This window comes from Martes martes (assembly GCF_963455335.1).
Source record: "Martes martes genome assembly, chromosome: 8".
NCBI lineage: Eukaryota > Metazoa > Chordata > Mammalia > Carnivora > Mustelidae > Martes > Martes martes.
This window is the reverse complement of record NC_137895.1, coordinates 88401362-88421308: the sequence shown is the minus strand read 5'-3', so window position 1 is coordinate 88421308 and position 19947 is coordinate 88401362. Positions and strand designations below refer to the sequence as shown.

The following is a 19947-nucleotide window of genomic DNA, read 5'->3' as shown; positions in this document are numbered from 1 at the left end:
CACCGTATGTTTGTCTTTCCCACCCATGTGTAAGATCCAGGCACAACAACACTAACTGTGTGGCAGAATAGATGTGATGTCTTATTCAAAATAGATGTGATGTCTTATTCAAAATAGAAGTGATGTCTTATTCAAGGGCTCTGTACCTTACAATATCCTGATAAGAATTTGGGAAGAGAGATGAGATTGAAAAACACAAATGTGTGATGTGCAAAAGAACTTATAGGACTGTGTGATAATCATTTTGACCCAGAAAGCTTTCCTTGCTTTGTTAAGAACTAAAGTTATTCCTTTGGGAAGTTTAATAGTACCCCAGCTAAGCAGATACATTTGAGAAGTAGAATACTATAAGATCTACCATTAGGCAGGAGCTATGAAGAAAGCAATTAGCCATGTTAACTGACACAGTTCCAAGCCCTGCTGAATTGCTGCTGGGATTTCTCTGCTCCTAGGCACTGGTCCTTTAAAGTTTGTTGAGCATAAGGGGCACCTGGATGGCTTTGTTGGTTAAGGTTGATTTAGTGGTTAAGCATCCGACTCTGGATCTCAGCTCAGTTCTTGATCTCCGGGTTGTGAATTCAACCCCCGCATTGAAAAAAAAAAAAAAAGTTGAACATTTAATCCATCCAAGTAAGTCACCACTATCTAAAGAAAGGTAATGGGTCTGTTGTTGTTCATGCTTAAGCACAGTTCCCAAGAGTTCCCTGGAGTTTAATGCACAGCCAGCCATTATGTATTTGAGGGAGAAACAGGAATAAAAGAAGATGTGGGTCAACCTAAACCTCCATATGTTACTGAAGAGGATCTTTAACTGCCTCGGGTTCAAGAGCAGCATGACAAGGTGCCTCTTTCTTACCATTTTGTCCTTCCCTAAAGCCAGAACAAATGTATAGCCATTGTTTGTAAGAACCCTGTGGCAATAGGTGATGATGAGATGAAGTAATTTATTGGTATACTATGTGAAAGTGAAAATGGAGTTCTGCATTAAGGTACAGCTGATAAATATTCATGAAGATGTGGAATGAGATACTGTCTTCCATGTTCCATTTTCAAGTTCCTTAATAGAAAATGAGGAAGAATCTATATATCCTGAAATTCGTCATATATTTGTTAGAAATGGTTTCAGCTGCAGCTACTTCCTGTAGCTTAAAACTTTGTGAACACTTGTAATGTAAGAAGTTGAGAATTAAGACTGTTTGAGCAGCTAAACAAGGTTATTGAGGACCTGGGTTCTTTCTGCCTTTCAGCTCCACCATTTTTAGCATTTACCTTTTAGTCTCAAGTTTGTTGCCTCACAGTCAAGGATGAGCAAAGAAAGAAAAGAATTAGCACCAGGAACTTTCCTCGTTTAGTTTCCTCTTTATAAGGAAACAAAAGTGTTCCCAGAAGTTCAGTCTTTTATCCCAGCCCCCAGTGGATTTCTGTGGCCCAAACTGTGTGACAGCTTTAATCCTACCTGCATGGGAGGCTGAGGAAGTGAGTATCTGGCTTTTCTGCATTTATAGTGGGAAGCAAACCAGGGAGAAAGGTTGGGAATGGGGGGATTGGGTTAAGAAACCAATAGTGTCTTCCTCAAACCTATTACTTCTTCCCTGTCTCTGCTCCACTGCCACCCCTCTTCACCAGACAGTCCAGTATGTAAGGCATTAATTGACAATAGTCTTTTCAGGATCTCAGAGTCTAATAAGCCATATAGATTTCCAGTTTTAAAGTCCTTGGATCCAGAATTTAATTATGGCCTTACTGGAAAAAGTCATAGGAAATATTATTGAAAGGAGAGGGATTCTGGGAAGGTGGCAGAGTAGAAAGCACCAGGAATTGGTCTCCCCTCCTAGACAACAGTTACACTGGCAGAATCTGTCTGATACAAGTATTTGGGAATTCTGGAGTCTGTTAAAGGCTTATAACTTATAGGGGGAAAGGATTAGAAGGTAAACTGTGGCTAATTTTAATCAATTTCTGTGCTCAGCACAGTAGTAGCTATTCTCTCCCACCCCCAGGCAGGAGCCAGGCAGCTGTGCATGTGTTCTTGGAGCAGCTTATACATAGCATATGGGAGCTAGAATGGTCAGAAAGAACCCTGTCTTCCAAATATCAGATTGCTGCTCTGATTATTCATTGGTGCTCCTGATGTCAGAGGTGTAGACAGAGAGATAGGTAGCCATTTTTATTGCACCTCCCCTCATTGCTGCAAGCACCTCTCCATCTGGCTGAAGTGACTTCCAAGGGGTTTAAAAAGCCTGCACCACCCCTGCCCACTTTATTCTTCACTTTTCCCCTTTTTGGGAGCCAGACGTTAAAGACTTAGGCCCTCAGAAACAACTGCATATATAAGAAAATTAGAAAATGAGTGTGTGAGCCCAGGGAAAGGCTCAGAAAAGACCTAAGAAGATAGTAAGTTTATGCCTCAGTCTGATCCTCAGCGCAGAGATACCCTACATCAGTCAGAAACACTGAAACAATAATAAAAATCAGCAAGGCTTGGGGAAGGGGTAGAATCTGATTTCCAGAGTTCCTGCTTTATTAAATAGCTTCAAATGCCCAGTTTTGGGGGCACCTGGTTGGCTCAGTCAGTGGAGCACGCAACTTGATCTCAAGGTTTTAAGTTTGATCCCCATGTTGAGTATAGAGATTACTTAAAAATAAAATCTTAAGGGGTGCTTGGGTGGCTCAGTGGGTTAAGCCTCTGCCTTTGGCTCAGGTCATGATCTCAGGGTCTTGGGATCGAGCCCCACATTGGGCTCCCTGCCTCTCTGCCTACTTGTGATCTCTTCTCTCTCTCTGTCAAATAAATAAATAAAATCTTAAAAAGAAAAAAAAGCTACAGTAATCTAAACACTGTGGTATTGGCATAAAAACAGACATATAGGCCATTGGAATTGAATAGAGATACCAAAAATAATTCCTCACATATACAGCCAAATGATTTTTGAGAAAGGTGTCACGACCATTCAGTGGAGAAAGAACAGTCTTTTCAAGAAATGGTGCTGGGAAAACTGGATCTCCACATGCAGAAGAATAAACTTGGACCTCCCCCCCCCCCCAACACCATATATAAAAATTAACTCAAAATGGATCAGGGACCTAAATGTAAGACCTAAAACAGTAAACTCTTAGAAGAAAACATAGGACAAAAGTTTCATGATACTGGGTTTGGCAGTGATTTCTTGGAAAAGAAAAAAGTAGACACATTGAATTTCATTAAAATTTAAGAATTTTTGTGCATTTAAAGACACTGTCAAGGGTGCCTGGTTGGCTCAGTTGGTAGATCATGTGACTCTTGATCTGTTATCATGATCAAGAGTTGAGTCTTGATCTCTCATGATTAAGAGAGGGGCTCATGAGTTTGAACCCCGTGTTGGGCATGGAGCCTACTTAAAAAATAATAATAATAATAATATTTTTTAAAAGACACTGTCAGGGACACCTGGGTGGCTCAGTTGGCTAAGCGACTGCCTTCGGCTCAGGTCATGATCTTGGAGTCCCAGGATCGAGTCCCACGTTGGGCTCCCTGCTCAGTGGAGAATCTGCTTCTCCCTCTGACCCTCCCCCTTCTCGTGCTCTCTCTTTCATTCTCTCTCTCTCTCTCAAATAAATAAATAAAAAATCTTTTAAAAAAACTAAAATAAAAAATAAAAGACACTGTCAGAGGTGCGTAGGTGGATGGGTTAAATAGTTCATGGGGATTAAGGAGGGCACTTATGAGCACGGGGTTTGTAGGGAAGTATTTAATTGTTATGTTGTACATGTGAAACTAATATTATGCTCTATGTTACCTAACTGGAATTTGAATAAGAACTTAAAAAATAAAACACGCAAATTACATACAAATAAAAAATAAATGACATATCTTTTTTTTTAAATGGCATATCTTAAAAAAAATAAAAGACACCATCCACAGTATAAAAAGACAACCCACACTATAGGAGAAAACATTTATAAATCATATACCTGATAAGGGGTTAATACCCAAAATATATAGAGAGCTCTGAAACTCAAGAGCAAAACAACTTGATTGAAAAACAAGTAGAGGACTTGAATAGACATTTCTATTAAAAAGATATACAAATGGCTAATGAGCACATGAAAAGATGCTAAACATTACTAATCATTAGGGAAATGCAAACCAAAACTATAGTGAAATACCACTTTACCCCCATTAAGATGGCTCCTTTAAAACAAACAGAAAAGGACAAGTGTTGACAAGGATGTGGAGAAATCGGAAACCTTGTGCACTATCGATGGGAGTTTAAAATGGTATAGCCAATGTGGAAAACAGTATAGTGATTACTTAACAAATTAAAAATAGAATTACCATATGATCCAGCAATTCTACTTCTAGGTATATACCCAAAAGAATTGAAGAGATTCAATTGGAGAGGTTTGTTTTTTTTTTAAGATTTTATTTATTTGACAGACAGAGATCACAAGTAGGCAGAGAGACAGGCAGAGAGAGAGGAGGAAGCAGGCTCCCCGCTGAGCAGAGAGCCTGTTGCGGGGCTTGATCCCAGGACCCTGAGATCATGACCTGAGCCGAAGGCAGAGGCTTTAAGCCACTGAGCCACCCAGGCACCCCTGGAGAGATATTTCTTGAAGAGATATTTATATACCCATATTTATAGCAGCATTATTCACAATAGCTAAAATGTGGAAACAACCCAGTTGTCCGTCATTGACTGATGAATAGATAAACAGAATGTGGTATATACATACAATGGGATATTATTTAGCCTTCGAAAGGACGGAAATTCTGCAGTATACTACAACACGAATGAACTTTGAAGACCTGCTAAGTGAAGTAAGTCACAAAAAGACAAATCCTCCACTTATATGAGGTACTTAGTGTAGTCAGCATCATAAAGACAGAATGGATCATGGTGGTTAACAGGGGCTGGGGAGAGGGGCAATGGGAAGTTATTGTTTAGTAGGTTTAGAGTTTAGTTTTACAAGATGAAAAGAGTTACAGGGATAGATGGTAGTGATGGTTGCACGACAGTGTGAGTGTGTTTAATACCACTGAGCTGTATGCTTACAAATGGTTACAGTGGTAACTTATGTGTATTTTATGACAATAAAAAATTAAAAAGAGAGAGAAGAAAAAGAAGATTTATGCTTGCTGGTTTACTGTGATACTAGGGAATACCATAGAAAAAGAAGTTGAGATGTTTGGGACTTTGGCTAAGGATATTGATACCTGAAATAAGATTACATTTCTCAGTTGCATTGAGGAGCAAGCAGAATTTAAAAACAAATCACCCAACCTTTCCCAACTTAAACTGATAAGAAATTATATTTGCCACGCTCTTTTTCCTATGGTGCTCAGTCCCTCTTGGAGTGGGCCTATATGACCTTTGGAGCTCAGTTTCCATTTTGTTGTGATTTATTGGGTACCAGCAACTTACTTGGCACAAGACACCACCTGTGGGGTCATGATTTTTCACATTGTCATAAACAAAAGGAAGGATCAAGGAACCAAAATTAAAGTTAGTGATCAGGTATGGCATAATGTGTGGGATTGAGCCCCACATCGGGCTCCCTGCTCGGTGGGAAGCCTGCTGCTTCTCCCACTCTCCCTGCTTGTGTTCCCTCTCTCACTGTCTCTCTGTCCATCAAATAAATAAATAAAATCTTTAAAAATTTTTTTGAAAAAGTATTCTCTCCACCAACTGATTTGTTGTCTAATTGTAATATACCTTTTCCTCTTGTCAATTTCTCCAATGTACACGTTACAAAAGGAAGAATCCAGTTCTTCACACTCTTTGATTCCTGTGGGATGCTGATATTGTGCTCTATAAAATTCAAGTTATTGGGATCCTAAAAGACAGTGCTTAAAAAGATGTGTTTAAAATCACCACTGGTGATTTGAGGAGTGAAGAAAGAAAAAGTTGCTGTTTCTGAATTGACATCTTTTGCACAGAGCATTTTAGTTGGTAGTAAAATAAAGTTCAGCAATGGACTCTGTTACCTGAAGAAAGTGAATTGACCCATAAGACATGGTATCAATGTCCTTTCATACTATAGTGGTATAACTCCAGCATGCTGAAATTACCATAAATGCCTTTCCATAATAAAGGGAATCTGGTATCTAACAAAATAGTGGAGAGGATACATGAATTCTGATTTATTCGAGTAATAAAGTATACTTTGGAAATGGTGATGGAAAGGCATCAGATCATTCTGAAAGTGTGCCCTATTAAAGTCTTAAGACCCAAAGGTGATAAAGTTTTTGAACAGTTATTTTCATTATCACTATATAAAACTTAACCACTCCAACAGGAATTTACTGAGCACCTACTGTGTGCTCACCTCTAGGCCAAGCCCCAAGGTGGGGCAAGTGGGAGGGTAAAGAATAAATGTAGGAAACGTTTTTAACTCTTTAGAGGTTTACAGTGTACTTTAAAGGATCAAACTATGAGACTACATAGACCAAAATTCTAAATTACATGGTATAAACTGTTGAAGTACCATACAGGTTTAGGAGAGAGAGATTACTACAGAGGCATGAGAGAAGTGTTCAAAAAGCAATTGAATTTCAGCTGGGCCTTGGAAAAATGGTAGGATTTGAATGAACAGGGGGAGAGAGGAAGACATGGCAGAAAATAGGCAAATTGTGTGGGGGCACCAAACTGAGAACAAGGAGACTTTGCAGATCAGTAGAGAGAGTGACCTGGATAGAAAACATCAGTGAAAGAACAGGAAAAACTAAGTTCTAAAAATACAAGAGGACCAGAAAACTAATGCATTTTATATTCCTTTAAAATCTCCTTTCGGAATGATTTCAGCCCCCTTCTCTTCAGAATCAAGAAATTCTTTTCAGTGATTTAAATCCCCTTTGTTGCCATTTTGACTATTTCTTGTTGTCTTAATTTTTGAAATTTTGTTTCTTATTCTAAGCACCTTGCATTGGAGTATTCTCAACTTGCGTGGACCCAGCCTCTAGTTCCATTGGAAAGGTTGGGTACTGGGGCACCTGGGTGGCTCAGTGGGTTAAAGCCTCTGCCTTCAGCTCAGGTCATGATCCCCCGTATCCCCCCCCCCAGTCGGGCTCTCTGCCCAGCAGGGAGCCTGTTCTCCCTACCCCCCACCCCACCTCCCGCCTGCCTCTCTGCCTACTTGTGATCTCTGTCAGTCAAATAAATAAAATCTTAAAAAAGAAAGAAAGAAAGGTTGGGTATTTAAAATTCCACTCTTGGGGTGCCTGGGTGGCTCAGTCGTTAAGGGTCTACCTTCGGCTCAGGTCATGATCCCTGCTTCCTGGGATCGAGCCCCGAATCGGGCTCCCTGCTCAGCAGGCAGCTTGCTTCTCCCTCTCCGACTCCCCCTGCTTGTGTTCCCTCTTTCACTGTGTCTTGCTCTGTCAAATAAATAAATAAAAACTTTAAAAATAAATAAATAAAATCCCACTCTAGTTTTGGATATAATGAAAATTCTGTCACCATTATACACACAGACAAGAGTTGTTTTTTTTTTTTTTTTAAAGATTTTATTTATTTGACAGAGAGAGATCACAAGTAGGCAGAGAGGCAGGCAGAGAGAGGAGGGAGCATGCTTCTCGCTGAGCAGAGAGCCCGATGTGGGGCTCGATCCCAGGACCCTGGGATCATGACCTGAGCCGAAGGCAGAGGCTTTAACCCACTGAGCCACCCAGGCACCCCCAGACAAGAGTTTTGTAAGTTGGGGATGCTTTGTATCACTTACGTGATATATGTTAATTGGCATTTATTCAGCAAATCTTAAATACCTACTGTGTGCAGTTACTGTTCTAGGTGCTTGGGATGCTTCCACGAATAAACAAATGAAGAGGATCCTTGCTCTTGAAGAATTTTTATTCTACTAGATGGGTTCATTGCTAGACCAACTATCAAATGTCTTTCCTCTTAAAATTACTTCTTTTTTACAGTGGACTAATTTAGTCAGCTGATAGAAACTTTAAGACACTCAAACAGCCTCCTCCAAACAGAAAATTCCTTATTCCATAGACAGAGGAATTTACGTTAGGTATAATTTGATGGTGCTGCCCCTCCTCCACCCCCGTTCGTCCTCTTTTACTGCTCTGACAACATTTTCTCTTGGAGTATTCTGGGAAGAAGTTTCCTGTTCTTACTTTTCCTCTATAAATTACCTTGCTCACACATACAGCCTATGAGCTGCCACTGCTGTGGCTGTAGTTATTTGTTGAAAAATTCTGTACTTTGCAATGATTCATTCAAGAGCCATGAAGCATTCAAAGCCGGATGTGTGACTCATTTAGTAAATAGCAGCATCTTGAAGGAGGGAACAGGAACCTAGGATTGACTAAGGTACAAATGAAAGTTATGTTGGCTTTGAGATATGTTTATTTAGTCCTTTGCCTTCTTCTCCCATTCCCTACTTTCCCAAAGTCTCTTGGATTGGGAATAGAAGTGCTACAAATGAGGGTGGGAAGCATTATTAGGACTATTGCAGATCTCCTGGTTTCTCCTTTGAGAATATGTGATCAACTGAAGAGATTAAATAATGTTCAGAAAAAGGTGGGTTATTCTTTTCTGTCCTGTTTAGCCCTGCTATCACCGTACCTTAGAGCTTGCTCCCCATAGTTTTTAGGCTTGCTGTGGCTTTTTCATGCAGTTTTCTTTTCATCAAAATAGGCCTATGTGTAGATACTATAATAAAAGAAAGCTATTCTGTCCATGAAGTGCTGTCAGACCCAGAGACTTTGGAGAAGGGGATAGTTAGGTTTCAGCATAAGGGAACATTCAGACTATCACAAATGTAAACTCAGTTCCTTGTATTGTTCCCTGATCGTTTAGGCATTCAGGGCTCATTTCCTAATAACCAAAGAGTTCTCATTTGTCTCCTTCCCCCAGTCTGCTCTTCTAAAACAAGGAAAGGGACATGTATTAATCATAGGTCAAGGCATTAGAGCGTTTTTAAATGTGAGGCAAATCCACATGGAAACTGGAGCTGTGGTGGCCAAAAACAACATTTCAGGAACGAATTTGGCTAGGGTTTGAGTGCATATTGCACAGACATTTCATTGGTTACAATACTTTACCAAGGATTTAGCTTGAAACTGTTATATATCTAGTGCCCATATGCTTGTGCCTGGCTCAGAGTCAATAGGCAGAAATTTAGCTCTAGTTTGGCTTGAGCTCTCCTTTGCCCTGAGCCTTCTCTTCAGTTCTATTTAGTGCTGTTATTTCAAAAAGTTTCTGGAAGACTAGTTTAATGGGATTAAGAAAAGAACTCTATATAAGCGTTGACTTGTTCAGAGTTATTCTGCAAAGAAAAACCAAGTTTTACTCTAATACCTGTCTTGTCTACCTTGAGATTAAAAATGTAGAGAACTAGCTGAGTACATGCTGTATGCCAGGTACTATACTGTTTTATGGAATTATTTCATTTAAAAGCTTAAGAAAAGAGGGATATGAGGAAGACTTTTGGGGTACCTGAAATATGTATCATGTCTTGATCTAGGTTGTCATTGCATCAGCATTTACTTATATAAAAATTCATTGATGGGGCTCAGTCAGTTGAGTGGCTGGCTCTTGGTTTCAGCTCAGGTCATAATCTCTGAGCCCTGGGATCAAGCCCTGTGTCAGGCTCCATTGCTTATCGGGGAGTAAGGATTCTTTTTCTCCCTCTCCCCCTACCCCCACACATGCACTTGCTTGCTCTCTCTTAAATAAATAAATCTTTAAAAAAAATTCATTGAGCTGTACACTTAATATATTTTTTTTGGTGCATGTTGTACATCAATTTTAAAAAACTTAAGGGGCACCTGGGTGGCTCAGTGGGTTAATAAGCCTCTGCCCTCAGCTCAGGTCACGATCTCAGGGTTCTGGGATCGAGCCCCGCATTGGGCTCTCTGCTCAGCAGGGAGACTGCTTCCTCCTCTTTCTCTGCCTGCCTCTCTGCCTACTTGTGATCTCTCCTCTCTCTCTCTCTCTCTCTCTCTCTGTGTCAAATAATAAATAAAATCTTTAAGAAAATGTAAACTTTTAAGACTTCATTTACTGAGATGTATTCCTGATTTACAGTTCCCACCATCTTTGTTTTTTAGGCCATTCCTGGCCCTTGATTTAGCTCTATTCATTTAGTCAGTTTCCTAGTAGATGGGATTCTGGCTTCTATCACAGAAGGATAGGTGAGAATGAAACTGCTTAGAAACAGAAAGGATTTTTACCAAAGATCTCTTGTGGAAAATTGTTAATGAGAAACTATACTTTCCCTGCCCATTCTGCCACTGATACCAGTTTTCAAATTGATCCTCATGCCCCTGACATTAAGAAACATTTACGAGGGGCGCCTGGGTGGCTCAGTTGGTTGAGCGACTGCTTTTGGCTCAGGTCATGATCCCGGACTTCCAGGATCGAGTCCGGCATCGGGCTCCCAGCTCCTTGGGGAGTCTGCTTCACCCTCTGACCTTCTCCTCTCTCATGCTCTCTCTCACTCATTCTCTCTCAAATAAATAAATAAAATCTTAAAAAGAAAAGAAAAACATTTATGAAATGTTTCCTAACACTTATTAAACCAAGAAAATCTCCACTGGGGAATAAAAATCAAAATTAGCCCACTTGTTTTGATTTGCTTCTTGTGTATTATCTCTTTGTAACAAGGCAGTGCATGAGAATCCCACCTAATTTGTTATAGTGCCTTCCGTCTCCGTCTTCCCAATTTCCGTATCCTAAGTATTTGCAGACCTGTAGTACATCAGCCATTTTATAAAATGAGGTTGGGAGTTTTCTGCCTGTTTTTTTCCTTCCAAGTTTTAGATCCAAAAACATGTGTTGGCAGTTTGGCAAGGGAAACTAAAAAACAGCCTTTTTTTTTTTTTTCTCTCTTGTTTCTTTTTCTCTTTCCCTATAACCGTGTAGCAGAATTTCTCAGCAAAGACACAGTTAACATTTTGGGTCAGATAATTCTTTGTTTTAGGGCACTGTCCTGTACATTTCAGCATATTTATCAGCAACCCATGCCTCTACCCTGTAGAGGCCAGTAAAGTGCCCCAGGTTGTGATAAAGAGTAATGTCTCCAAACATTGCTAAAATGTCCCCTGGGGGTCAGAATTGTTCCTGGGTGTGAACCACTGCCATATAGTATAAACTGTATTTAGAGAAAATGGGTTTGGGGGCAAGATTCAAGATTGGCACATGATTAAAATTCCTATCAGGTCTTTGAGAATATTATCTAGATCAGAGCTGTCCAAAAGAAATACAACGCAAACCACATATGTAACTTAAAATTTTCTAGTAGCCACATTATAAAGTAAAAGTAAACAAGTAAAATTAATTTTAATAATACATTTTATTGGGGTGCCTGGGTGACTCAGTCAATTAAGCATCTGCCTTTGGCTCAGGTAATAATCCCAGGGTCCTGGGATCGAGCCCCTGGGGCTCCCTGCTCAGTGGGGAGCCTGCTTCCCCCCTCCCTCTGCCTGCTGCTCCCTGCTCGTTCTCTCTCAAATAAATAAAAATTAGTAATAATATATTTTATTTAACCCAGTATATCCAAAATATTACTTCAACATGTAATCAGCATGAAACTGATGAGATATTTCACATTTTTTTATCATTTTTTGTGCTGTATCTTTGAAATCCAGTGTGCGTTTTCACTTTTAGTGCATCTCAATTCAGACTAGCCCCATTTATTTATTTATTTATTTATTAAAGATTTTATTTATTTATTTATTTGACAGACAGAGATCACAGGTAGACAGAGAGGAAGGCAAAGAGAGGGAAGCAGGCTCCCCGCTGAGCAGAGAGCCCAACGCGGGGCGCAATCCCGGGACCCTGAGATCATGACCTGAGCCAAAGGCAGAGGCCCAACCCACTGAGCCACCCAGGTGCCCCTAGACTAGCCCCATTTAAAGTGCTCAGTAGCCATGTGTGGCTAGTAGCTATCATATTGGGTAGAGCAGATCGAAAACATCTTGGTCTGTAGGGTGCACATAATTACCACATAATACTTCTCACCCATTTATGCTAAGAAGCTGCCCTGATGCATTTACTTGAGCAAATTAGATGCTAAACCATAGTTACTATACAGATCTTCTCCCAAGGCATATAAACTGCCTTCTTGATTCAGTATGACATATTCTTCAGTTTCCATTTTGAATCGTAATCAGCCCTCTGTTATCTCGGAGATGGCTAGTATCTACATATTCCTTGAAAATTATCATTATTTACCCTACAGGCAGAATGAGTGTTCCTTACTGGCTCTTTGCCAAAACCTTAGTCATAGGTAAGACGAAAGAACAAGGGAAGACCCATTAAGGGTATTAACAAATGGGAGAATTAGATTTTTAAATGGGCAGTAATTCAAAGAGGAAATCCTTTTGAGAACCCCTCCACCCATTTTAATTCAATAGAATAATTATCTAATAAGGTCAAAATTTTTATCACTTAATGATTTTAGATATTTTAATTGAGAAATTGCTTTCAGAGGAATAGTTTACTAAGCACACATTTCAAGACTGATCTAGAGAATTCTTAAGGGTTAATTTTTAAAAATTTTTAAAACAATTTTAAGGATTTTATTATTTTTTTCTTCATGTAATTTCTACACCCAACATGGAACCTGAACCTATAACCCAGAGATCAACAGTCACACGCTCCACCAGCTGAGCCAGTCAGGCTCCCCCTTAAGGGTTAAATTTTAATAAATGAGAAAGAATATAAGGAACAATAAAAATAATAGCCAAATCAACATTCACTTTAATAAAAAGCTTTAGTATACTTTTATTCTTCCCTTCCTACTCTAGCCATATAAAAATTGTATTAGAAATTATAAGGAGAGGGGCACATGGGTGGTTCCGAGGATCTGAGCTTCTTACTTCTGATTTTGACTCAGGTCATGATCTCACAGTCATGGGATCGAGCCCCGAGTTGAGCTCTGCTCGGAATCGGCTTGAGATTCTCTCTCCATCTGCCCCTCCCTCTGCTTGCTCACTTTCTCTCTCTCTTTCTTTCAAAATAAATAAAATCTTAAAAAAAAAAAAAGAGAGAGAAAGAAATTATAGGGAGAGATGACTGAAGCCAAGACCAGGCCAGTGCTCTGCTTCTTAAAATTCTGCTATTTGCCTCTTCCTCAGAAGCTCACTACCTAATTTAGTCAGGGATTCTTAACTTTTATGGTATCACAACCACCCCCTCTTGGTAGTTTGATGAAGCCTGTGAACCCCTTTTCAGAATATTGTTTTTACTTTGATTTATTTTTCAGAATATTATTTTTAAGTTAATAAAGTAAAATACATAGAATTACAAAGGAAACCAATTATTTTGAAATACAGTTACCAAAAATATTTTTAATATTTGATAATGTAGGGGGCCTGGGTGGCTCAGTCTCTTAAGTGCCTGACTTCGGCTCAGGTCATGATTTTGGGATCCTGAGGTCGAGTCCCACGTTGGGCTCCCTACTCGGTGTGGAGTCTGCTTGTCCCTCTCCCTTTGCCCCTCCCCTCGCTCGTGTGTGCACGTACTTGTGCATGCACGCTCTCTCTGTCCAATAAATAAATAAAACCTTTTTTAAAAATGTGATAATGTCGGGGCACCTGGGTGGCTCAGTGGGTTAAAGCCTCTGCCTTCGGCTTAGGTCATGATCTCAGGGTCTTGGGATCGAGCCCCACATCGGGCTCTGCTCAGCAGGGAGCCTGCTTCCCTTTCTCTCTGCCTGCCTCTCTGCCTACTTGTGATCTCTGTCTGTCAAATAGATAAATAAAATCTTTAAAAAAATTGATAATGTCATATGTATGGTATTTAATTAATGCATTAGATAATAAGTTCTAGTGGTAGGTCTTGTGATTCCCATAGTGGTAGGTCTTGTGATTCCCATAGTTTCAAAGTAGCAATGAGTATAAAGGACATTTTGATATATGTGATAAGAAGATATGTATGATGTCTATTCAAGTTAGGAATGTTAAATTTCAGAGTTTGGTGAGAATTAAGATGTAATTTTTTTCCTATCCATGATCACGGTTATCAAGCCCTCTGAGATGCCAATGGGTGGGAAATCCCTTTGGCCACCTTCAGTTCTTTTCAGATCCCAGCTTTTGATTGGGAAAAATTAAATAACTCAAGGAGAGAACAGGGCAGCATGGAAGGGAGTGTGGGCTGGGGTGTGCAGGGGAGAGGAACCACAGCTAGAGGCCAGATAAGACAATGGGGACTGTGTAGCAAAATTGTAACAGAAGGGGAGTTGCCTTTTTAAAAAAATCGTTTTTAAGGTTTATTTATTAGAGAGAGCACGAGCAGAGAGGGAGGGAGAAACTCAAGCAGACTCCACTACTCATCATGGAGTCCGGCATGAGGCTCTATCTCATGACCCAGAAAAGAGAGCTTGGCCTGAGCCAAAACCAAGAGTCTGCCACTTAACTGACTGTGCCCCCCAGGCGCCCCTATGTGAACTAAAATATTAAGTGATCCTAACCAGAGTAAAACCTGATGGAGGTTTCAAGTCTTTTCTCTCAGCTCAGTTTTACACAGACTTTATTTTTGATAGTAGAAAAGGACTTTTACTTAAAGGTCATTCTTCTAGATTCCAGAACATTGTCTAAAATTTTTCAAGCTACCTATATGACACTTCCTTGAAGTACTTATAAACATCTTTTTGGAAAAGGTTGTTAGAACATTACCAGTGTTTTGAAATTCTATACCTCTGCCTGATCCACTGCTCTTGCGCTAAAATGTTGGTTTTTCTTTGTTGTAGACTAGATTCTGCTCATTTCCTTTTACCAAATACCTGGCAAGCCCAGAACCTCAAGAGTGACTTATTTAACCCACAAATATCATACCCCTGGTTAAAAGACTATTCTCTTCCTTTTTTCACCCTCAGCCCCAGCCATTTTTCCTTAGGCAGAAATCTGTGAAGGAAACAGTTGATGCCTACGGTTAACCAACAATAGAGAAAACTAAAGTTCTTGGATAAATTCCCCCATACTTTATCAGTTTTATCCTGGATCTATCAGAAACCACTCCGAGGCAGTCTTTTGACAGTTTTACTTTTTGGTTCTTCATCCTCTTAATTGAAAATTCACTTTTCCCTACAGACCTGGAGTCCTAGCCTGGGAGGATTTTACACCTTAAGCTAGCTTTAGTGCTAATAGGGCTCTGAGCAAATTTGGGGAAAGTATCTACTTCCAGGTAAGATACAGGAACTTAAACTGAAGTTCAGTGTCACTTTCTTGACTGGATAGGAGCCGGGATGGGTGGGGCTAGCTCCTGTGTATTTGGTTTGCAGTCAAGAAGCACTGTGGAAAAAAGAGCTAAAGGTATAGTGTTTGGTGGGAAATGAGTATGTATCTCATGAGGAAAGTAAAAGGAGGGGACTAACCAGTCATTATTTTTAGAAAAATTTTTAGAAACAAAAAGACAAACAGAAGTATGTTTCAGAGGCTCGCTGGTGAGGGAGCTGTGGGAAGCTGCAGCATCCAAGCTGTTCCTGTGTTGCAGGCATGTTTTAACGAAGGAACCAGGCCAGCCAGTCTCAAAGGGAATTCTGAGGGTATCATTCTTTTGAATTACTGCTGTTCATCTGTTCTCTTCACCTCCCCAGCTTTAAAGAACGGGTGGGAGCATGAATTACTGTCCAGTAACCCTGTCTTACATGTCGTAACTAAGGCCGACCTAGCCTCACCTTTTCATTGTCCTTTCACCCAAACCCCTAAATAAATAAAGCCTCTATACTATCTCCTTTTCCCTTCCCTCATCCTGCCTACAGGGTCCTCCCTACCCTAAAAAAAATTTTTTTGCTTGCATTTTTATTCTGTCATTCTATAGCCAGCAGCATTGCACTGGCCCCTTTATGGCTGCTGGAGCTCAGGCGGGCTGCCCGATGAGGGGAGACAGCATTTGGCCGATGGGGCTGGTGTGTGCCATTACTGCTGGCCATTGGGCCTCTGTCCTCTATGGCTCCATCCTGGCTCATTAAAACCCTGAGCCAAATAGCTGGGCAGGCGCCTGCTGCAGCATTGTGGGGGCCAGGAAGTTAAATGGTTCTCCTAATCCTGCATAATTTATCTCCCTGTTAGCCCCCTCATAAATAGTCCAGTTCAGCCCCACTGTGGAGAGCTTCATTCTGAATTTCCTATTTTTGTGATGACCAATGAGTGTCTAGCTTTTCCCTTCTTCCCTCTTTATTATTATTATTAAAAATTATTTCCCCCTTGTTCGCCACGAGCCTTGCCTAAATGTTTTTTTCATTTGGAGCCTCCTGCCTGGACCCCACTTCACCAGCAATCTGTCCACTTCTCTCATTTGGACCTGATAACGCAGAGCAGTTGGTGCTGCGGCCCTCCTCTTTTCCTCTCCGCACAGCTTTCTAGTGCCTCTCTTTCCCCTTCCCCATTTTCTCCTTTAATCCCTCTCCTCTCCTTTTCTGTTACTTCCAATTTTTTCTCCTTCGCATTCCCCTTCCAGCCCCTCTGTCCAGGGACCATCCTTATTGCAGGATGTTTGGTAGGACATTTTAAAAGGGTACTGAATCGCCTTTTTTTTTTTTTTTTTTCACATCTCTGTTTCTGTTTCGTTTCAGAGATTTACAAACGAGGACCACCTGGCAGTTCATAAACACAAGCATGAGATGACATTGAAATTTGGCCCAGCCCGAACTGACTCAGTCATCATTGCAGGTACTTGCTGCCCCCGAAGCCACGTGCCTTGATATCACCAGACAGTTAAGATTAATACCAGGGACCAGATGTACTGGGAGCTCTACTCCCCTTTTCCCATTAAGAGCCTTTATGTGATCTGCATTTAATCAGGAAAAAGGAACACTAAATGCTCCCAAGTTTCTATTGTGCCCTCCATTCTGTTTTAAATACAAGATTGGGTTCTGCGGTTTTTGAGGGTAGGTGTGTTGAGGTTTTGTCTTGGCTTTTTTCAGCCTATTCCCTCCTTGCCTTCTTTTTATTAAGACTTTGGAAGATTTACAGACAAAAGATGCCTTTGACATTTTTCCCTGCCCACAGTGAAGGGGTGAACAAAAGAAAGCAAGAAAGCAGACCTAGCCTGGCTGCTTCTCTTCCACTGGGTGTCAATTTCCCCCAAGCAGGCAGATCGTCAGTTCGTAAATTCAGCTTGGCTTGTGAACCCAGACAGCCCTGAGGGCACATTTCCAAAGCTCAAACAAGACATTTAGTCAATGGGACTTTTCTAAGCCAATCTGGGTGACCTGGAACCTCTTGCTGGTTGTTTTAGATAGTGTCTTGCTTACGTATGCCATGCTCAAGGGAGCATTCTCAGAAACTGCTCTCAAATCGTGCAGCAGTTCTACTGTGCCATTTTCAGCTAGACAGACATACAAAACAAAGTGGGCCTTTTCTTTCGATACTGTGAGGGGTTCTAATTTAGCCTGAGTTAAGCAGGCTTACTGCAATATTAGCCAGTAGGGGATTTAGTTGATAGTTATTACATCAGTTCATAACTCTGATAAGACACGATTTTTCTAAATATTACTAACCAAATGCAACCCAAGATATAGTGAAGGAAAGAGAGAACCTCCTTCTCCATGCTTTTATATGTGAAGAAAGGAACCTGCCCTTACACATCTCCTAATCCTTATTAATCCAGCAAATACTTATTGAATAGCTACTGTGTGCACCAGCCACTTTGCTAGGAATTTGTAGATTATAATTCCTGGAAAAGGACATGAGTTGGGGACACTGTCATTGATGATCCTTAAGAAAACCTGGAGGAAATCAGGGAAGAGTGGATATGGCATAAAAATATATGTAGGTGGACGCCTGGGTGGCTCAGTTGGTTAAGCAACTGCCTTCAGCTCAGGTCATGATTCTGGAGTCCCGGGATCGAGTCCCACATCGGGCTCCCAGCTCCATGGGGAGTCTGCTTCTCCCTCTGACCTTCTCCCCTCTCATGGTCTCGCTCACTGCCTCTCTCTCTCTCTCTCAAATAAATAAATAAAATCTTTAAAATATATGTATATGTAGGTAACACGTACTTAAATTTTTTAAGTCAAGGCACATATACATGAAAAAAATTTTAGAGTTTGCGGTCAAGTACAAGTGATAATTCAAACAGTATAAATACTAAGAGAATGAATATTAAGTGGAATTAATCAGAGAAGGTTTATGAAAGAGGTACTTTTGAGACAAGATTATCAGTTTGGAAAGATTATTTCAAAGGTGGCAAGTTCTATGCTAAGTCTCTAAAAGTGATGAGAGAAATCAATACAGGATAGTCCCAAGGAGAGAAAGTATTTTCCTGTTATTTGCATTCTGTTCTGGAGTGCTCTTCCCATTGCACATGACTCCAGTTTTCCTGTTGAGGAGGATAATTCTCATTTCTCTAAATTGAGACTTTGTGTCCGACGTGTATTTCAATCCCTTATTGAACACTTACTTGGCTGTCTTTCTGTCCTTCAGATCTTCATGCCCCGCTACACCACATTTCTGAACTTCTCTCCTTGTCTCCTAGACCTTCTCCTTCTCCTTGCTATTCAGTGATATCAGTAGTCTCAAAATTTTGAGTTGTTAAAAAATAAAAAAATCTTGAGTTTTATTCTTTCTTCACATTCTCTCTGTTCTGTTCCTCCCACTACCCTCATTATACTTGGGTTTCTCCAAAGCTGGTCTCCTTGACCAGTCTCTTGTTCTCGTCTTGCATTCTCTTGAAAACCCAGTCTTGGGGCACCTGGCTGGCTCAGTTGGTTAAGCGTCTGCCTTTGGCTCCAGTCATGCTCCCAGGATCCTAGGATCGAGTCCCACGTCAGGCTCTCTGCTCAGCAGGCAGCCTGTTTCTCCCTCTCCACCCCTAACCCCCTGCTCATGCTCTCTGTCTCACTCTCTCTCCCAAATAAATAAATAAAATCTTTTAAAAAAGAAAGAAAGAAAAGCCAGTCTTCCTTAAATTCTTCTGCTTGCTCAAAATATGTCTGGGCACCTGGCTCTCTGGCTCAGTTGGGGGAACATGAGACTCTTGATCTCAGGGTCATGAGTTCAAAACCCATCTTGAGGATACAATTATCACTTTAAAAAAAAAAAAACAATAAAACCCCTAAAAACCTTCTCCCTCTAAATAAAATGCTCTTAGGTGGGAAAAAAAAAAAGAAGAAGAAGAAGAATCTCAAGCTGTAAGAGACTCTTAATTGAAGGAAACAAACTGAGGGTTGCTGGAGGGGAGGTGGATAGGGGTTGGATAACTGGGTGATGGGCATTAAGGAGGCAAATGATGTAATGAGCACTGGGTGATATATACAACTGATGGATCACTGAACTCTACCTCTGAAACTAATAATACACTGTATGTTAATTAATTGAATTTTTAAAAAATTTGTCCTAATCTTCCTATTTTCTTTTACTCTCAAGGCTATTTATATTTGGACTCTCGGGCTTTCTGTAATCTAGCCTGATGATACCTACCCCACTTTGTATACAACTTATATACCTGACTTGATTTTTCTTTTCTTTTTTTTTTCTTTTTTTGCATTTTAAGTTGACTCCACACCGAACTTGGGGCTTGGGCTCATGACCTTAGATCAAGAGTCACAAGCTCTACTGACAGCCAGCCAGGCACCCCGACTTGATAATCTTTACCCTAGACGTACCTTTTCCTCCTCATCTATATGTGATCCCATACCCTGTCTCTCCCTGTGCCTTTACCTGCCTTACTCCTCTTACCCTCCAAATCTTCTCTTCTTTCTCCTGGTGAAAACCATTCTTGAAGGCGCAGCTCAAGTCCCACTTCTTGAAACCTCCTAACTCTTCTGTCAGTAATTTGTCTTTATTTAATTACTACAACAAATATATTCCCTACTGCACATGGCGCCTAGTTTTGTGTATACTATGATGCAGTCTATGTATATTGGTTTATTTCCTCGACTAGAAAACATTTCTCTGTTCCCTAGGGCAAGAGCCATGTCTTACATTTGGCAAAACTCCTGTACTCGTAACCATCTTTTCCCCCAAATTTACTCACAAGTGTATATGCATATAGCATCAAAACATGCAGAAAG

At 40.5% G+C, this 19947-nt stretch overlaps 1 protein-coding gene across 4 annotated transcripts in view; it reads left to right on the top strand.

The window, feature by feature from the left end:
• Positions 1–19947, top strand: part of ATF7 (activating transcription factor 7) — a gene marked incomplete at its 5' end in the record, with an annotated part of 80159 nt that overhangs the window by 41122 nt on the left and 19090 nt on the right. For 3 of the 4 annotated variants that reach the window (XM_080810823.1, XM_080810825.1, XM_080810824.1), the window contains one exon: positions 16510–16606. The exons of the other annotated variant lie outside the window; for it this stretch is intronic. In XM_080810823.1, the coding sequence (XP_080666949.1) occupies positions 16510–16606 (97 nt within the window). The remainder of the gene's footprint in view (positions 1–16509; positions 16607–19947) is intronic. 4 annotated transcript variants of the gene reach the window in all.